The 21,761-nt window shown below is 33.8% G+C and overlaps 1 protein-coding gene across 10 annotated transcripts in view; it reads left to right on the top strand.

Moving 5' to 3' along the window:
* The window catches only part of Tanc2 (tetratricopeptide repeat, ankyrin repeat and coiled-coil containing 2), a 417,090-nt gene that overhangs the window by 118,860 nt on the left and 276,469 nt on the right, over positions 1-21,761 (top strand). For 6 of the 10 annotated variants that reach the window (XM_078041901.1, XM_021728390.3, XM_078041900.1 and 3 more), the window contains one exon: positions 18,786-18,968. In XM_078041901.1, the coding sequence (XP_077898027.1) occupies positions 18,786-18,968 (183 nt within the window). The remainder of the gene's footprint in view (positions 1-18,785; positions 18,969-21,761) is intronic. The other 4 variants (XM_040268622.2, XM_040268621.2, XM_078041904.1 and 1 more) reach the window with 1 other exon arrangement.

Below are 21,761 nucleotides of genomic sequence, written 5' to 3'. Positions count from 1 at the left end.
CGATATATGACTGTAAAACCTCAAGGTAGGTGGTTATTTTCTACTTGTCAGTAGCATATTATATAATTGGATTATATTGTTGATTGTATTTTGTCTTATTTGTTGATTGAATCTGTTTTTCTTTGTAATCTAGTTCATTAATATTAGGGTCTTTGCATCTAGAATCATTCTAGTGCCTTATTTTCATTCCATTAAGTAGGATGAAAGAAGCTTTATAATTCTCTAAAGGTTATATAATTCAAGAATCTTTGAGTTTCTTCATCAGATTTTTTTTTGTCATTTTGACTCCATTTAATGTATTAAATTATTTTTTCCCCTTAATGGTCATATGTATGTAAACTGAACTTCTTTGCTTCTAGATATTAAATAGAGGCATGAGCAAACATGAAAAGGTTGAAACCCAGTTCTGATTCACTTTTTTTTAAGTTGTAAATGGACACAATACCTTTATTTTATTTTTATGTGGTGCTGAGGATTGAACTCAGTACCTCACATGTGCTAGGCAAGTGCTCTACAACTAAGCCACAACACAGTCCCTGATTCACTTTTGAAAAGAGATCATCGTGCAGGCATTAGGTTTTGATATATAATATATATAGGTATAATAATGCCCATGAAACCAGCTTGTGCTGAAGACTGGGAAAAACATGTGCAGTATTTGGCTTTGCACAATTCCCATTATTTATAGCCAGCTTTACTTGATTAATACATGCTGGTATATCTATAGTAATAATTTACTAAATTTTCAGAATACTATGTTATGACATTTTTTAACTTTCCTTGGAAATTTATAAAATTTTAGCAGATATGAAATGTTATATACTTGAAGCATATAAATTATTCTTCAGTCCAGGAAAATTACAGTTTTGGGTGGTACTGGGGATTGAACACAGGGCCTTGTGCATGCTAGTCAAATGCTCTATCACTGAGCCATATCCCCAAACCTAAGATTTTTTTTATTGAACCAACTATGATTAATTATAGACAGTAATGAGAAAAACTATCTCAATATTCATTTTTTATTTTAGCTTACATATGGTATGTACAAGAGTGTTTGTTGTTTTACTAGTTTACCATTCAGATAAGAAATATCAATTACTGTGGATATAGCTCAAGTAGAGTGCTTCCCTCATATATACAAGGCCCTGGGTTCAATCCCCACCACCACCACCACCAAAAAAAAAAAAAAGAAAAAAAATCAATTAGGGAATTGGGGGTGTGGCTCAGTGGTAGAGCACTTGCCTGGCACATGTGAGGCACTGGGTTCAATCTTCAGCACCACATAAAAATAAATAAATAAATAAAATGAAGGCATTGTGTCCATCTACAATTTAAAAATATTAAAAAAAAATCAATTAAGACTCACTATAAATTGCTTTAGAAGAAAGAGAAAATAAACTTAATGTTTAGTAATACGTATGTACCATGCCATGGAACAGTGTCTTCTCATAATTGTCAGGATAATGTTGTAAAGTTGACATTATTTTTCATAGGAAAATACTTTCAATTTTACATTAATCTATAGCAAAAATTTTAAATCAGACAGTAGCATGTAGTTAGAACCTTTCCATTCTGATATTTCAAGTACAAATTTGTTTGTTATTGATTGGATAATACTTAAGAGATCTGAATTCACATGGTAAATCCCTTTGAAATTCCTTTATTTCTAGTCCTGTATTTCTTCTGAAATTTACTTCTTGCTGATTATTTTATTATAACACGCTGTTCATAAAATTAAATTTGAAATCAATCCTCTATTTAATGATTTCTTATTATCTTGGGATGTTAGGGATATATTAGAACATGTTTATATATTTTGGTTGTACTTGTATTTTTAAATGTGAGATACAATTATTTTAATTAACTACAAAAATGACACTGTATCAAAAAATTCCTCCTCCCCTCCCCTAAAGTAACAGTATCATCTGCATTCAGTCTGAATTCTTCCATACTTTTCTCTGAGTTCATACTAGCATATCCAAGAAGGTATATACACATACAAATTAATATTTTTTATATTTACTCCCAACAGTATTACATGCCATCCCTCTAAGAATATACTGAAACTCTTAATTTCTTAAAATCTCTATAATGGTCTATAAGCATAAGTAACCCTTAATTTATTACACTATTTTCATATCTGTTAGTGTTTATATTTGCAAAGTGCTTTATTTATAATCATCCTAAGTTTTGGAACATGCAGACCGAAGCACATTTTGTGTCAGAACACATTAATTATTCCACTTAGCATTATGATAATTGGCCTAATTGACATTAGAGGTCTTGTAGGAGCCACTCCTCGATTATCCATATTTTTTAAAGAAAAGGAATAAAAGGATGACCACTAAAAAGGTTGGGAAAGGTGTGTTAAACAGATTAAAGGGTTTTGATTTAAAGTATTTAAAATTTTCTGATAAGAGATGATCATAAAAACCTCTTTGAAAAACTTTATGTATCTCAGGTAGGTGTGGTTAGTGCATACCTTTACGCCTCTATGTCTCCCAGTGGTTCAGGAGGTTGAGACAGGAGGATCACAAGTTCAAAGCCAGCTTCAGCAATTTATTCATGTTCTAAGCAAGTTAGCGAGACCCTGAATCAAAATTCAAAAATAAAAAGGATTGGGGATATGGTTCAGTGGTTAAGTGTCCCTGGGTTCAATCCCTGGTACCAAAAAAAACAAGCAAGCAAGCAAGCAAGCAAGCAAACAAAGCTTTGTAAATCTTAATGAAGGATCAGAAACATCGGGAGTACAAAAGTTGAGGAAGGAACTTATTAGTAAAGCCTGGGGTAAAATTATTAGAGTCAATACACTTTTTGTTTTGTTTCATTTGAGTAGGTTGGATTTAATGTTTTATTTCTAGTAATAGATTGAAGAGCTTGTTCCCACAAGAGGGCAGGCTAACACAACTTGGAAAACTTCAAATTATAAATGTGTGGGTATGGTGGATAAGTAATGTATCAAAATTTATTAAATCCATTGTTGATTTACTAGAAAGGGCAAATTACTAATGGGCAGAAGCATGTAGAAAAGTGATTGGCTGATCTTCTCATGACTGTTTATTAGGGGTGTCAGTGTAGACTGTTGGCAAGTTGGACTTTCAGCTGAGTAGCAATAGATTAATGTCAATGAATAGAAATCCATGTTCCTGGGCTCATATAAACTTCATCTTGTTGTTAAGCAAGGCAAAAATACAGTAAATGTACTGTAAAGAGACTGGCTGAGTCTTCAGAACAGGTCATCTTACTGTTGGGTTAAGGAGCCCCTTTTCTGTAGAATTTGCTCTTTGCCAGATATTCACATGAGCCATAGATTATTTCATATTTTATACTTTTTAAAAGAGGTCTATCTACATTCTTTACCTCCCAGATCAGTTTGTCATCACTTTTTGAATTGTTTTTTCCAAGTCTCAAATGTCTAGTCAGACCATTAAACATGGGCCAGTATCCAACAGTTCCTCTGTCTCCTTACAAAGAAAATGAACCCTGATAAATTTCTGCCACTGGGAGGGTTTCCTTTTATCACTGCCCTTTAGAATAGGGTTTATACTGTGGTTGTCATGTAGAATCATCATTTAAAAAGGTGTGATTGTGTGTGTAAGAATTATTTTATTAGGGACAAATAGAAAAACATGAAAAATACAAGAGCGTGATTAAATTATCTAAAAACTGTCTACATGATAAAACCTTGTAATCATCAAATGAATCTTTTTTCCCAAGTTTTAATTTTTTTATTTTTACTTTTTATTGGTTCTTTTTAGTTATATATAACATTAGGATTCATTTTGACAAAATTAGAAAAGCATAGAATATAATTTGTATAAATTTAGTCCCTAATACTTTCCCTTTCCCTATTCCCTTCCTTCTACTCTACTGATATTTCTGCTATGGTAGTTTTTTTTTTAATTAATGTCTTGATGGTGAGATTCACCATTGTATATTCATATATGTACATAGGAATGTTGTGTCAGATTAATTTCACTGTCTTTCCCTATCCCTTTCTTTATCCTTTCCTTTCATTTGCCCTTGTCTACTCCACTGATCTTTTTGCAAACTCCCTCCTACACACCTTTTTTTTTTTTAGAATTGGCTTCTACATTATTAGAGAAAACATTTCACCTTTGACTTTCTGGGACTGGTGGCATATTTCACTTAGTATGATAAGTCTCCAGTTCCCTCCATTTGCTGGAAGAAGGCATAATGTCATTCTTTTTTATGGCTAGCATTTCATTATACTTATGTACCATATTTTTTTTTATTCATTCATCTGTTGCTGGGCACCTAGTTCATTCCATAGCTTGGCTATTGTGAATTGTGCTATTATAAACAGTGTGGCTGTGGCACTGTATTATGCTTATTTTAAACCTTTTGGCTTTATACGGAGGAGTGAGATAGCTGGGTCATATATGGTGGTTTCATTTCTACTTTTTTGAGAAATCTCCATGCTGTTTTACAGAGTGGTTGCACTAATTTTGCAGTCCCACCAACAATGTATGAGTGTACCTTTTCCCTCATATCCTCACCAACATTTATTGTTATTTGTATTCTGACTAGAGTAAGATGTAATCTCAGTGTGATTTTTAATTTGCATATTTCTAGAGATGTTGAACATTTTTTTATATATTGACTATTTGTATTTCTTCTTTTGAGAAGTGTCTGTTTAGTCCTTTTACCCATTTATTAATTGGGTTATTTGGTTTTTTAGTGCTAATTTTTTTAGTTCTTTATATAGTATGGATATGAATGCCCTGAGGAGCAGGTGGCAGAGATTTTCTCCCATTCTGTAGGGCTCTCTTCACACTCTTAATTGTTTCCTCCTTCAGTCAAATGGCCATAGAGAATTTTCCTTGAGATCATACAAACAGATTAAGAGAGAAGAAGCAGTATAGCAGAAGTAGGAACTATAGACATCTGGGTCACTTGCTTTTGAAAATTGCTTGTGATTTAGGACCTGCTCAAGATTGATTTCATTTCATGTATACTGTTTCCATTTAATGATGAAGTGCTGCATTGTACACCTAACTATATTACTTTGTTTGTCTAGCAATAGTTAGGTCATGGTGGGGTGCCCGGGTCACAGGGTAACACAACAGTACATGGTTAAGTACCATTCTAAGCCAAAAGCTATTTTTCCTAATAAGGATAATAATTATTTGCAAACAATGGATGAGTTTTTCCCCCCCAAATAACAAGGATCTGTTTTGAGATTCCCCTAAAGTTTTTCAATAAGCACCTTATCAAGTTATCTAAATTATATGCTGCTTCCTGTTCTCTAAGTCTAATCAGCATGATATTATCAATGTGATATACCAGCATAATGCACTTTAAAGCCTTTGCCGATTAGACTGTGTCCTAGAGCCAGAGAATTGATAAGATGTAAAACAGTGAAAATGTGTTTCTGGACTTGGTAGCTGAACACATACTGCTTCTGATAGTCTCATTCTTAGGTCAACAAATGCAAACTAGGTGCCAGGTATGTTTTAGTTTACCTCAGCTACAAAACCACATCTAAAATAGTAGCGATAATAGGAGTTGTAACCTGAACAAGCTATAGAAATTCACTGTTGTTCTTCAAGATTTGTCTTACTTTTGCACAGACCTCATAAGTGAGTTGAATGAAGGTGTGGTTGGCGCTATCTCTTTATATATTTCTAGTCTTTGTTCATTGGATCACTCTTCACTTTACCTCAGGAGACTGATTGGATTTATTCTGGATATAGGTCTAGAGCTTTAGTGGTATAAAATGTACTTATTGGCTACATGAAACATTTGAAATGTGGCTGGCTGGAAGGATAATGTATTCTAAATGTAAAATGAACACTGAATTTTCAGAATTTGTCTTTCCATTCACTTTAAGAATATTTGCCTTGACTTATTGAAGAATTGTTATAATAGTTGGTTAAAAGTTTTCTTACCCAATATCTGTGTCATCTCGGGGTTGATAGGTATATGTTGACTTTACCTTTTCAAGTTGACTTTTTCCTGTTTTCTTCATAGATCAAGTAATTTAGGGTCATAGCCTAAATAATTTCATAAAATTTTGAACATTAGATTATGAAACCTTGGTTTTGTTTTTTAATCCTAAGGAGAATGGAAAGGCACTTAAAGCCTTTGGGGATTATAATTTAGATTGTGTGTGTGCGCATGTGTGTGTGTGTGTGTGTGTGTGTGTGTGTGTGTGTGTGTCAGTGGCAAACAACTAGATATGTTTAAAGACATATATTTTTACTTCTCAATGTGGGGACTGTGGCCAAATGTCAGTTCAATTTTAGATAAATCCCAAAAGTGTGACTCACTGGAACCAGAGCAGTAGCATACCTTGCAGCTCTATTCTCAAAGCCTGTAGTATGCTATGTAGGTTCAGATCCATGCATACATAGCTCATAGGCGAGCCCAGTAATTCATACCCAATACTATAGAATTGTTTTCTTGATCTCTCTTATCATCAGAATCTCTCCAACACTTCATTTCCTGAGAACTGTTTTTCTTAGTCCTTTAGGTAGAAAATAGGGGCTTGAGTTTTCCCATTTGACTATTTACTTCCTTCAACAGTGCCTTCATTCAGGCCAAGTGATGAGAAGACAGAGGGGGAAAGCAACAGCAATGAGGACATGCCTCATGCTCTTAAAGTTACAACTCCTGAGGCTAGGAAAAGGAGTTCCATTCTTTCAGAGGTGTGGATGCTTACCCAGTCTCCACAACCATCTCAGTGCTGATACTGCCATGGTTTTGAGCAGAAGAGAAGGTGAAAGGGAGGAAAAGGTGAGATTTCCCTCAATCTCTGAGACTTATAAAGGATTCTGCTATGGTTTGGATCTTGAATGTTCCCCAAAGACCTACATGTTAAAGACTTTGTCCCTAGCCTGAGGCAATATATTGAGGTGGTGGAACTTCTAGGAATTACATAGAGACTAATGGAAGGTAGTTAGGTCATTGGGCGGTGTGTTCTTGAAGGGAAAATTGGATCCCAGCAGCTTCCTATCTCCCTGTCTTTGCTTTCCAATCACCATGAAAATTAATAGGATTCTTTCACCATGCACTCCTGTCCCGATATGTCCAGACCAATAGGGCCAAGTGTCTATGGACTGAAACCTCTGAGCCAAAGTAAACTTTTCTTGGTTTTATGTTGATTATCTCAGGTATTTTGACACAGCAATGGAAAACTGCCTAATATAGCCAACTTTCTTTTTCTTCAAACCAGAAAGGGAGGATTCTCTTAGGATCTGATATTACCTCTTCAGATTGTCTATTTTTTCGTATGAGAAGTTTGACAAATTATAACTTACAGTAAATTGGTTCATGTCATTTAGAGTATCAAATTTGTTAGCATGAATTTATTCATAATAGTCCTTAATTATCCATGAGAGGTATAGTGACATCCCCTTTTTCATTTCTGATTAGTTATTTGTGACTTCTTTCTTTTTTTCTTAGTCTGGGTAGAAGCTTATCAATTTTATTGACCTTTTCAATTTTTTTCTTTTCAAAGAATCAGGCTTTGGTTTAATTTATTTTCTCTATTGATTTTCTTGTTTCAATTTCATTGATTCCTGCTTTAATTTTTTTGTATTATCCTGTTTACTTTGGATTTAATTTGTTCTTCTTTTTCCTAGTTTCCTAAAGAGTATTGATTTTAGATCTTTCTTCTGTTCTATTATATAATATTATGTATTATATAGTGCTGTAAATTTCCATTTTAGCATTGCTTTCACTCTATCCCATAAAGTTTGAAAACTTGTGTTTTCCTTTTTTTTTAGTTCAAAATATTTAAAAATTTCTTTTGAGATTTCTTCTTTGACCTATGTGTTATTTAAATGTGTGGCATTTATTCTCTAATTATTTTGTGATTTTCCAGCTATTTTTCTGTTATTGGTTTTCAGTTTAATTTCATTCTTTGAATTTGTTAAGTTATGTCTTAAGGTCTGAATGTCACCTATTATAAATATTTCATATGAGCTTGAAAAGAATGTATATTCTACTGCTGCTGTTGAATTTAGCTATGTCCTTGCTAATTTTCTGCCTCCTGTATCTATCTTTGATAGAGGACTATTGAAGTCTCCAAGTATGATAGTGTTCTTATCTATTTCTCTCTGAAGTTCTATGAGTTTTTGCCTCCTGTTATTTTGTGCTGTTATTAGGTACATGCACATTAAGACCATTGTGTCTTTGGGTAAAATTTACACCTTTATTATTATGTGTTATCTCTGATTTCTCCCCTTTGCTTCTCAGTATTGCCTGTCTGAAATTAATATAACCTCTCCCACTTTCTTTTGATTAGTGTGTTAACATAGTATATCTTTCTTCATCATTATTACTTTTAACCTAAATGAATCTTTTTTTAAAAAATATTTATTTTATAGTTGTAGTTGGACACAATACCTTTATTTCACTCATTTATTTTTTATGTGTGCTGAGGATCGAACCCAGGGTTCCACTCGTGCGAGAGGAGAGCTGAGCCACAACCCCAGCCCCTTAACCTAAATGAATCTTTACATTTGAAGTGGATATCTTGTAAGCTTAAAGTTTTTTAACTCAAGGTGACAGTCTGTCCAGTTGTTTGTTTGAGTGGGCATCTTGCCATGAACTGCTGGGCTCAAGTGATCCTTCTTCCTCAGCCTCCTGAGTGCCTGGGACCACAGGGTTGCACCACTGTGTCCAGCTAATCTTTGTCTTTTAATTGGTATATTTAAACCACTGACATAAAGTGTTTTTTATATAGTTGTATTAATATCTGCCATATTTATTACTGTTTTTTCCTTGCCTTTCTTCATTATTCCTATTTTTGTCTTCTTATCTGCCTTTTGGGACTTTACTTGAGCATTTTGTATAATTCTATTTTTCTCCTTTCCAGGGGGCTGAGGAAGGAGGATCACTTGAGCCCATTACAGTTATACTCATTTTTTCACATTTTTAAGGTTTTGCCTAGAGTTTGCAATATATATTGACAACTAATCCAAGTCCACTTTCAGATGATAAAATTGTGCCCCCTTATTCACAGTTTGATTTTTCAAGGTTTTAGTTACCTATGATTAACTCATGGCCTGAAAATATAAATGAGAAAATTCTAGAAATAAGTAATTCATAAATTTTAAATCGCATACTGTTCAAAGTAGAATGATGAAATCTCATGCTATCCTATCCATCCTGCCTAGGACATGAATCATTTCCTTGTCTAGTATATCCATGCTGTATATGCCACCCACCCATTAGTCCCTTAGTAGACAACTGTATTCTTATTGTGGTGCCTGTGTTCAAGCAACCCTTCTTTTATTTTATTTAATACACCCAAAGTATAAGAGTAGTGAAGCTGTAAAATGATTCCTTTAAAGTGAAAGTAAAAGTTTTTGACCCAATAAGGAAAGAAAAAAATTGTATACTGAAGTATACAAGATCTGTATTCTAAGATCTGCTGTACAGTAAGATATTAAAGAAACCACATTCACCTAAAGTTTTGTTTTGGTAATGGGTGAACCCAAAGGCCCAGGGGTGCTTAACCACTAGCCATATCTCCAGCCCTTTTTATTTATTTATTTATTTTAATTTATTTTTATGTGGTTCTGAGGACTGAACTCAGTGCTTAACATGTTCTAGACAAGCATTCTACCACTGAGCTATATACAACCCTAGCCCAACCCTTTTTAATTTTTATTTTGAGACACTGTCTCACTGCGTTGCCAGGGACTTTGCTGTTACTGGGGCTGGCCTCAATCCTTCTGCTCAGCCTCCTGAATTGCTGAGATTACAGGCATACACCACTATACTGGCTCTCATATAAGATTTTTTTACAGTTATAGTTCTATTTTATTTTTCATCTCTTATAAATTAAACTTGATATATGTATGTATGTATATATACATATACGTGTGTGTGTGTGTGTGTGTGCACATGTGTGTATGGAAAAACATAGTAAATATGGGATTTGGTACTATTTGTATTTTAAACTTTCATTGGTTGTCTTAGAATATATCCTTTATAGGTAAGGGGAGACTATTATACACACACACACACACACACACACACACACACACATATAGATAGATAGATAGATCTCACATTTCCTTTCTTTATGTAGATTAGACTCTCTAACCTATATCATTTTCCTCTTCTCTGAAAAACTTCTTGAAACATTTCTTGCATGGCAGGTTTTTTGGCAACAAATTTTCTCAGTTTTTATTTTTTAAGAAAAATCTTTATTTCTCCTTCACCTTTGAAGGATAATTCTACAAGGTACAGAATTCTAGGTTGATAGCATCTATCTATCCATCTATTTATTTGTCTCGGCATTTAAAATATTTTATCCTCTTTCCTATTGTATAGTTTTGGTCAGATGTAATTTTTATCTTTGTTTCTCTAAAGGCAAAGTGTATTTTCCTCTGCTTTCTTTAAGATATTTTCTTTACCTTTGATTTTCTGCAGTTTGCATATTATATGCTGGGACATGGTTTCGGCATTGTACTCTGATTTTTTTGTTTGCCATTAATGTGGGAAAATTCTTAGTCATTAGTGCTTCAAATATTTCTTCAGTTCTTTTTTTTTCTTCTGTAAGTCAAATTTTGCATATTTACACCTTTTATAATTGTCCCACAGTTCTTGGGTATTCTGTTCTGGGTTTTTGTTTTCTTTTTGTTTCTAACTTCAATTTTTAATGTTTTTATTGACATATCCTTAAACCCAGAGATTTTTTTCCCTCGGCCATGACCAGTCTACTAATGAGCTTATCAAAGACTTCTTTCATTTCTGTTTTAGTGTTTTGGACCTCTACATTTAAAAATTCTTTCTTAGAATTTAACATAGTCTGATAATTTCAGTGTTCTTGCTACAGCTAGGTTTGTTACTGATGCTTTCTTTGTTTCTTCAACTGTATATATTGCTTTTCTCTGTGCCTTGTAATTTTTTTGCTGAAAGGTGAGCATTATGTATTGGGTGAAAGGAATTGTGGTAAATAGACTTTTCATAATGTAGTGTTATCCCGGAAAGAAAGCACACTTTTATACTTTGATTCATTTTCAGTCTTTTGATAAGCCTGTGCCATTCACTGTGAACTTCATCAGTGCTTCTTTGTTGTTGTTGTTGTTGTTATTTTTCTTCCCCCTTAGGTAGGACAGGATGTCTGGAGGAGATGGGGTTATTTTTATTCATCTGTGTAGAAGGCTCCAGCAGGCTGCAATTGGGTATTTACCTTCTGCCAGGTTGGTTAGGCTCTGGTGAAATAGTTTCTTCTGAGGGCAAGCTTGTTAAGAATAATATTTTCTGATGCATTTTGCATTTCATAGTGATTATGTTATCACTTTCCTTTGCTAGAAGAACAAGGGGATTTTTCTTTAATATTCACTGTGAGAACCTCCTAAAGCTCCTACAGGTAAAACTAAAAAAAAAAAAAAAAGTGTGGAGGGCCTCCCAAACTGGATCTGCATGAAATTCTAATCTCTCAGGCTAATCTACACTGACACTCCAACAATTCATCAATTACAATTCATCAATTACAATTCAGGTTTTTATCCCCCTATACTCCTGCTGAGATTTCTGCTTATGGGTTTCTCTCTGGTAACTTATAATTTTCTGTGTTCACCTGCTGTCTCTTCAGTTTTTAAGGAAACAGTTTACATTTTGACTTAACTTCTGTGACAAATATAAGAATTGTTGGTTTTTCTGATGGCTGGGAAATCCATGAATAACACAGCATCTGTCAAGAGCCCCAAGCTGCATCACCAACATGGTGACATTATATGGTGATGGCACACATTCATAACTGGAACAGAGGGAGGAAGCAAGAGACTAAGAAGGGGAAGCAAGGGATGTGGCTCAGTGGTAAAGCATTTGCTTAGCATACTTGAGGCCCTGGGTTTGATTCTCCACCACCACCACCAAAAAAAAAAAAAGAGAGAGAGAGAGAGAGAAAGAGAAAGAGTAGAAGCGACTAAAGAAGGTGACCAGTCTTGTCCTTTAAAAAAAAAAAAAAAAGTCTACTTTCACAGCACTAATCCATTCCTGTGAGATTAGTACAGACCCAGTCACCTCATATTAGGCCCTACCTTTTAAAGGTCCCACCACCTTTCAATACCATTATATTGAGGACCAACCTTCCAGCACATGAATCTTTAGGGGACAAACCATATTGAAATCAATATGAGTGTGAGTCTTTTTCTGGACTATTTTATTCCAGTAACTTTGTGTGTGTCCATTATTTTTCTTAGTACTACATATTCTCTAGATTACAGTATTTTTTATTTTTATTTAATTAGATTACAGTATATTTTATTTTATTTTTAATTTTTGTAGTCCTGGGTATTGGACCTGGGTCCTTGCACATGCTGTGGGGATGCTCTAGCACTGAGCCACATCCCCAGCCCTAGATTTCAGTAACTTTTTATAGTTAGTCTTGAACTTAGTTAGTGTGAGGACACCAATGCTTTATTTTTTGTTGAAAATTGTTTTAGCTATCCTAATTCCTCTGTTTTTCTATACAAAATTTAAAATCAGCTTATTGATTGCTACTAAAAAATTGCCTTAGATTTTCATTGGAATTTCTTCATACCTATAAATCATTTTTAGGAGAATTGACATCATAATGATATGGAATAGTCAGATCCATGAACATAGTGTATCTTTCCATTTAGGTCTTTGATTTTTCTTGTCAGTGTTTTGTACTTTTTAGCATACAAATGTTGTATATATTTGTTAGAATCATTTCTAAGTATTTCATGGTCCTATTTTAATGGTACTAATTTAAAAAATTTTCATTTTTCAGATGTCCATTACTATAGTATAGAAAGATGCTTGATTCTTGTACACTAAATTTGCAACCTGTGAATTTGCCTGACTCACTTTTGGAGGGAAGAAGTATTGGGTGCTTTACTGCTGAACTACCATCCCCAGCCCTTTTTATTTACTTTATTTATTTATTTTGGGACAGGATCTTAATTAAATTGCTTAGAGCCACCCTAAATTGCGGAGGCTGGTCTTGAACTTGAGATTCTCCTGTCTTAGTCTCCTGAATCCCTGGGATTACCGGCTTACACCACTATGCCTGGTCTCACTTTTTTTTTCCCTGATAGTTTTTTTTTAGAGACCTACAAAGACAGTCATAATATCTGACTGTATTAATCTGTTCTAATTGTTAAACTTCTCTGGGCCTGTTTTCTGCCTGATTTTTGGACTTGCAAGAATGTTACCAAGTTAGAGAGCTATAAGCCCCGACTTTGAAGGGTATTTGAATAAATTAGGCAAACCCCTTTCTTTCTAGAATATGTAAAAGCTCTTTGGTTTTTTTTTTTTTTTTTTGAGGGAGGGATCATTTTATCACAATGCTATATTATTTTTTTCCTTTATGCCCCCTATCCCCACCCCTGCTACCAGGGATTGAACCCAGTGTTCCTGTATCACTGAGCTACATCACTAACCCCTTTTAATTATTATTTTTGAGACAGGATCTCATTAAGTTTCCGAGGCTGGCTTCAAATTTAGGATCCTTAGCTGGGATCAAAGGCTTGCACCACTGCACCCAGTTCCTGTGTACTTTAAAATAAAGCAAACAAAAACAAAACAAAATTGTATTAGCACATAACATGTAAACTGAAAAATTCACAAATCATGTGTACAGTTTAGTGAATTATCACCAAATGAGTTTATCATGTTAGAGTTTCTTAATTTGTAAGTTTTATTTGTGATTATTTATGTAAATGAAAAAATTAGAAGGTAATTCCCTAGAATAGGTATTAACTTTATTTTTAACTTGAACTTTAATACCAAATAATTATCAATGTCAAATTATAAGACTTTATAGTGATGGCTGAAATTTTAACTAAATCATGTTTACTCCTAACATTTTTTTAAATATCCATATACTTGATATCCTTGAGCTTCCCCCCCACCCCGCCCCTCCTTTGGTAACAGGAACTGAACCCAGAGATACTTAACCACTGAGCCACATCCCCAGCCCTTTTTTGTCTTTTATTTAGAGACAGGGTCTCACTGAATTGCTTAGTGCCTTGCTTTTACTGGGGCTGGCTTTGATTCTTGATACCCCTGCCTCAGCCTCTAGAGCCACTGGGATTACAAGCATGCCTGGCTATCCCCAGCCCTTTTTATATTTTATTTTGAGACAGAGTCTTGCTAAGTTACGTAGGGCCTTGTTAAGTTGCTGAGGCTTTCTTTGAACTTGCAATATTCCTCCCTCAGGAGGCATGAGCCAGTATGCCCAGTTTCTCTGGGTTTTCTTAGCTCAACTTTTGAATACCTAACCACCAAGTGGCCAGCAGTGTAACTTTATTATTTCTGTCAAAAAAGCAGTTATTTTATTTTGCCATATCTCCATTGCATTATTTCTGTAGCTTTTAATTTGCTTGATTGAAGCAGGAAAAGTGGTAAGAAAAAAGAATAGTGGAAAATAAGGATTTAGTAATATGGAACACCAATAAATGTTGCTTTACATCATTGTAAATTGGATTTATAACTTTTTTTTTACTTCTTTGTTTTATAAAACTGTACAACTATTGCTTTTGTCATGAGCTTTGCAGTAGCTTCCACTAGTGTGGGCCAAGTATATTTTATTGGCCCTTTAATGCCATTATGGGACATGACTTGCTTGAGCCAGTGGAATGTTAGTGAGCAGAGGCCTTATATAGGCTTTTCTGATTTGACTTACCTTCCTGAGTTCCTCTGATTTGCCATGAGAACAATATGGCCCATGTATTCATTTGCCATTCAGTGGGTGGGTCTAATATTAAAAATACATTGGTGTGAATTTGAACCTGACCATTATCCTGTTAACTAGCTCAGTTCTCTGGAGCCCAGGATAGATCAGCTGACTCACAGTCAGTCTACAGATTAATGAACATAACACAAATCTGTTGCAAAACACTGAGATTTTGAGGTTTCCAGTTATCTAAGAGAACTGATATTCAGATTCTGTGAAGTTCATCAGTACTTTTCTTTACTTGAAACATTTTCAGTTTTTTCTTTGTAGCAACAATGAGTTCAAACACAATTTATAGGACAGAGAAAATGGAAGAAAATGTTTCGAAGCTGAAAAGTAAACTAGGGCAGCCAAATTGGACTAATTGCAATATGATTCCTTAAGGAGTATTACTAGATTCTAAAATTATCAGCTAATTTTTAACAGTGGAACATTTTAAGTGAAAAATGGTACTCTACTAAGTCAAATGCATTCTTCTAGATACACTGCTTTAAAAAATCAAATAATGATTTTTTTCAATAAAAGTATTCCTCAGGAAATTGCACTAGTGGTATGCCTTTTTGCTTATAAATATGTAAAATTCTGTAATTCTATAGAAATCCATACCAGGTCTTTTTCATGAAAGTCTAAACATTAGAAATCTATTATGAGAGAAACAGACATGAAAAATAGGACTAAGAGACACAATATCCATCTGATCAGACTTCCAGAAAGAGAGGATAGTTGGAAGAAAAGAATTACTCAATATAGTAAACCAAAGGGCCCAGAGACTAATGAGAAGGAAAAAGTTAGAATTTTCTGATAAAATTTCTGAAATTTAAGAAAAAAAGAATAAATTCTAGATTTCTCCTAATAGAATTTTGAAGAAAAAATAATAGTGCCCTGGACTAAGGTAATGGTGGGAGAAATGGAAAGAATTTAGCAGATTTGGAATATATTTTGTATTGATAATCTGCAGAAATGCTAATTCATTTGTTGTGAAGGGCTGGGAAAGGAAGAAATGAACAATGATTTCTAGATTTCTGAATTGAATATAAATATATGGTTAGTGATAAATATCTATATAATTTTTTATTGAGGTAAAATTTATATACTATAAAATTCACCATTTTAAAGTGTACAATTCAGGGACCAGAAAGTGTAGTACAGAGGAAGAGTGTTTGCCTAGTATGAGGCTTTGGGTTCCATCCTCAGTACTGCCTCCCCCACACCCCAAATGTGCAATTCAGTGGCTTTCATTACATTTGTAGTGCTGTGTAAACATCACCTGCTACTTAATTCATCATCCCAAAAGAAAAACCTACATCTATTAAGCAGTTACTTCTATTTCTTCTTCCTCCTAGACTTTGCAAACCACTAGATTCCTTTGTCTTCCTTGTTTTCTCCATTTTAAACATTTCATATAAATGGAATCATAGAATATGTGGCTTTTTGTTACTATCTTTTTTCACTTAGCATTATCTTTTTAAGGCTTTTAATATTATACCATGAATCAGACCTTCATTCTTTTATGACTAAATAATAATTTCATTGTATAGCTATACCACATTTTGTTTATCAATATAACAGTAAATGACATTTAGGTTGTTCCCATTTTTTGACCATGTGTTTAAGTTTTTACTTGAACACTTGTTTTCATTCCTTTGGATATATATACAGGAGTAGAAGAGCTGAGTTGTATGGTAATTCTATGATAAATTTTTGAAAAACCACCAAACTATTTTACACAGCAGCTGCACTATTCTATATTCCTTAATCAGTGATTGAGGATGCTAATTTCTCCACATTTCTCATCATTATCTTTGGTCATTTAAAAAAAATCTATTGTTAGTGGGTATAAGTAGTATACCCACATTTTATACATTTTGTCTTCGATTAGCTTTTCTGTAATGATTATTGAGGGGTTTTTTGTTTGGTTGTTTGCCAGTACCGGGTATTGAATCCAGTGGTGTTCTACCACAGAGTTACATCCCCAGTCCTTTTTATTTTTTGTTTTTTTATTTTGAGGGTGTCACTAAGTTGCCCATGCTGGACTCAAACTTGCAATCCTGCCATGTGCCACCATTCCTGGCTGGTTGTTGAGTATCTTTTCATGTGTTTTTTAATGTCTATTTTTGGAGAAATGTTTATCCAAGATCTTTGCCCATTTTTAAATTGGGCTGTTTGTTGTTGTTGAGTTGTGGGATTCTTGAAATATTCTGCATGTTAGAGCTTTATCAGATATATGATTTACAAATATTTTCTCCCATTCTGAGAGTTGTCTTTTCACTGTCCTAATAGTATCCTTTGTTGCATAAAAGTTTTTTGTTTTAAATTCCAGTGAAATCCAATTTATCTATTTTTTTCTTTTATTGCTTATTCTTTTGGTGTCATGTTATGTAACTTAGCTTTTCATCATGTGACAAAATACTTCAGAGAATCAACTTAAAGAAGGAAAGATTGGTTTTGGCTCCCAGTTTCAGAGGTTTCAGTTTATAGTCATTTAGCCCCATTACTTTGGGTATGTAGCAAAGCAGAAGATCATGACAGGCAATGTATGGAGGAACAGAGCTGTTCAGTTTATGGCAGCTAGGGGAAGAGGGAAAGAAGGATAGAGGCCAGGGACAAAATAGATCTTTCAAAGGAATGCCCAGTAACCTACTTCCTCTATCTAGGCCCACCTCCTAAAGTTTCCACCACCTCTCAGTATCATCACCAGCTGGGGATGAAGACTTCAACACATGAACCTTTGGGGGGCATTCCAGATCCAAACTGTAACACTTACCTAAGAATCCACCATCTATTTTTTGATACTTCACTCATCATTCTAATGTATATTTCGGTTTACTAATTCTCTCATCTTCTATGTCTAACCTTCCTTTAAATTCATCTATTAAAATTTTAATTTCATAATTCTAATTCTGTTAAAATCCTGAACTTTTAATTTTCTAAACATGTAAACATACTACTTTAACTTTTATGCCTCATTGTTCCTTACTTTATATTTCTAGTCAGATTATTTCTTGATTTTATGACTTTTCTAATTTGCTTTTGTTCATGTTATCTTATCTCTGTTATTGTTAATTAAGGGCCAGATAGTAACATGATAAACAATATGGATACTTTAAGACCTAGAATGTTGTTGGTATACTCCAAGAAGATTTATGCTTATTTTTTGGTGGGCCCTAGCAATATAGGACTGCCTTCAACATTTGATTTTGTAGAAGCTATTTGGAGTTGACCCTGTGAAGGCAAGTCTAGATTTAGTTCGTATTTACTCCTTTGAACTTTCAATCAAAGTGTTAGAATTTTACCTCTTCACACTTTGGTGAGCCCTAGACTCTTAATAGTTGTTCTCCTAGCGCCATAAAACTTTCAGTAGTTTGTTAGCCTTTCTGATGCCACTAAGTAAAAAATATCCCCAAATGCTGGAATTTCAGTCTTTTCCTTGCAATTCTTCATCATGCTGTTAATCTTCTACTGACTTCAGGAAGATTTTTAAAGTATATTTTTCTAGGGGTCTTAGGGAAAAATTGGTCTGAAATATGTAATCCACCATCACTAGAAGTGGATGTCAACAGCATATAATTATTTCTTCTTCTTCTCCTTTTTTTTTAATTTACAAAAATTAGAGCAGATTAAAAGATCACCATATGATAGTGTCAGTCTTACCCACTTGTATTTTTATGTAGTTTCTTTAGGGAAGGAGACAAAGAGATAAAGTTACAGAAATTTTGCTAACAATTGCACATTGATAAGCAAGTAAATATCTTCTTTCAGATTCTATCAGGAGAAAAATGTAAGAACATAGCTCTAATTTTAACATTTTGTTGTACTATAACTATTTCCTTACATAACTGTATCTCTTCTGAGGCAGTGAGCCCCTGTTAATGAGGAACCCTGTTTTATTAACATCTTTGATTTCCTAGAGGTAGACCTGGAGTTGGGTATGCAGTAAGTATACAAATGAATGTGTTAAAAATGCCTTATTTAGTCTCTCACAGTGAAAATCAATGTTAGTATATATTGTTCTGAATCACTTTAAAAGATACATTTTAATAGGGAAGTAAGAATCTTTTCTCACTAGCTCTTTCATTCTATCCTTTCCTATTAACAGGTGGCATCTCCACAGAAAGCGACTGTGCTTTTGAGCCAGACTATGCTGTTCCACCACTTCCAGTGAGTGAAGGTATGCAGCACATTCGGATTATGGAGGGCATGTCTCGCTCTCTTCCATCCTCCCCCTTACTCACACATCAGTCTATCAGTGTTCGGCTCCAACCTGTGAAGAAGTTAACTGGTAAGGACTTTACCTGAATTTAGTATGTTTAACAGGAAACGTAAAGATATGGAACTTGAGGTCAGATCAGATGTGTTTATGTGCATCTTTAGGTTTTTTCCTCTTTGGCCTTCCTAAAGTCACAGACTCTTCAAAAGTGGAGCTCTGACTGATTTTCATTTAGGGAATTAGAACAGTACTCTAACAGATTGATATATTTATTTTCTAAGTGACCCATCTGTTGTGGACATATTTTCCTAGATTTTCAGGAAGTTTCCAGTTTTGCCAGAATACACTGTTGTTCTGATTTTATTTATCAGCTTGTTCATGTCAGATTAACAGATGGAGATATTGTAATTTTAGGATAATAAGATCTTAATAGTTCAGCAAAGGTATGTCAGTCATATTTTGTTTGAAATCATCATTTGTGTATTTCATCTCTATAAAAGCTGATTTAAATATTTTCTTCTCTGTAGGACCTTAGTACAACTTCTTAGGATATGTACTATAATTCATAAATTGTCAATTGCATTGAATTTATTTTTGTTTATTTTTTTTTTAAAGAGAGAGTGAGGCGGGGGGGGGAGCGAGAGAGAATTTTTTTTAATATTTATTTTTTAGTATTTGGCAGACACAACATCTTTGTTTGTATGTGGTGCTGAGGATTGAACCCGGGACGCACGCATGCCAGGCGAGCGCGTGATCGCTTAAGCCACATCCCCAGCCCTTTGTTTATTTTTAACAAGAGAAAAAATACTTTTAATCATATGCATAAGAATCTTACAAAATGTGAGTCTTGAAGAAGGGCCAGGTTACTGAAGTTTCTTATAGCATCCTTATCTACAAAAAGGACTAGGAACTTGTGGCTTCTGCAGGGAGATGCTTAACATTTATGCCAGAGTTAAGGAAGAGGAAAAGAATTGTTTGGTGAATAAATGTTGTCTTATTATTGCACTGAGTTTAATATCATCTCATAATATGTATTGTTCATTCAGATCAAGTCATTAGGTATGAAACTCAATTTTTATTAAATGAATATTTCTCCTCTTAAATTTTTCTGGGAAGAAATTTTAAGATACAGTTGAATACTCTCATAAATATATAAATTCTTAAACCTGGGTCACTTTGTTAGCTTTCTTCTAACACTATCAGTATATTCTTGAGGACAGTCAATTGATATGTATGTATTGATTATGAATGTAGGTAAGCATGAAATTAAGGTTATAATGAATGTTTGCTGTGTACCTGGTGTTGAGCTAGACCAAAGGGAGATTTCATTATCATATGACAATTCAAAAGAAAATAAAAGGAGGGAAAATGGAATTTTTAGATTCTTCTAAGCTGAATTAAACTTCCACTGTTTGTAATTTTATCAAAATATACTATTTCTTTAGTTTCACAAACATAAGTTTTATCTGTTTGCATTGCATATTATGTTGTAGAACACCTAAATCTGATAGGTGTCATGTGATGTGCTTTATTTTTTAAGAAACTGCAAGTTCAATTTCCATGTAGAAGTGAGCTGGATTACCTGAGGATTTGGAGGTTCCACTTCCTATTCCACTTACCTATCTTAATTTGAACTTTAACTTAAATAGGCAACATTTATTAAAAGAGAAATGCATTTAATAATAAAGTCAATAACATGCCTAATATCACAGAGGTGATATAGTGAAGCAGTAAGAAGGGGCACAATTAATTAAAGACACATGAAATATTGAGTTTTAAATGTATAGTGTTTGAAGTGTGTAGAACCTAATAGTTTTATTTACTGATGACTATCAAGGACCTAAGAATTTAAAAATTGAGAATGCACTTAAAATTTTTTGAATTAGAGAAATCTGTTTCCTTAAAAAGACACATGAAAATGTTTTTGTTGCCACTTTTCTCCCAATTAAAGATGATAAGAATTTTGTGTTTTAACCCAGAATGAATGAAATTACTTTGAAAGTTAAAACCTAGTAGATTACTTATCAGTTATTATTCCTTTCTTATTTATGTTTTGTTGTGAATAAATAAATGGAAAGTCTAATGGTGAAAAATTAGCTGATCATAAAGACATATTTTCCAGAGAATGGTTCTTACTTAGTCTTAGTTATCAAAATGCACTAATTTGATAAGACTATTAGGGCTGTAGTAATTATTCCATTTCTACTAACATTCGATCTTCTGTCTCTATTATAAGCAAGGAGGTTTGATCATTATTTTTCAGTGCTTTTTACTTCATAATTTAATAAATACTTATTTAGAGCCCACATATACTATGCACTGCTCTAGATGTAGTGGACTAGATGAAGGACACAATTTTATATTTCATTTGGGAGGGGTACTGATAAACACATAGCTAATAAATAAATACTTTAATTTTAGATAGTGACAATATTTTGAAGATATAAAATAGAGAATTGGATAGAGACTAGGGTAGAGGCAAGGTTTCGGATTTCTTTCTATGGAATAATCAGAATTAGAGGAGGAAATATTTGAGCTGAGGTCTAAATTTAAGAAAAGACAACCATGGGACAATATAGGATTGAGTTTTCCATGTCAAGAGAAATGTCCTAACAAAAATCCTAAAGCAGAAATGAATTTGGCATGTCCAAAGAGTGGAAAGAGGGAGGTGTGACTTAGGCAGAATACTCAGAGGGGAGAGTAGTAGGAAAAAAGTTGAAGAGGTACCTAGAAGTGAGTTTTTAGGGTCATGGTAAAGAGCCTACTTTGATTATAGGATTTTAAGCAGAGGAGGAATGAGAAGCCAGATGATTTGATTTACTTTTTAATTTTAAAGATTGAATATCCCATGTTCATTAAGCTTAT

Source organism: Ictidomys tridecemlineatus, chromosome 3, assembly GCF_052094955.1.
Source record: "Ictidomys tridecemlineatus isolate mIctTri1 chromosome 3, mIctTri1.hap1, whole genome shotgun sequence".
Classification (NCBI taxonomy): domain Eukaryota; kingdom Metazoa; phylum Chordata; class Mammalia; order Rodentia; family Sciuridae; genus Ictidomys; species Ictidomys tridecemlineatus.
This window is presented reverse-complemented; position numbering and strand designations above follow the sequence as displayed.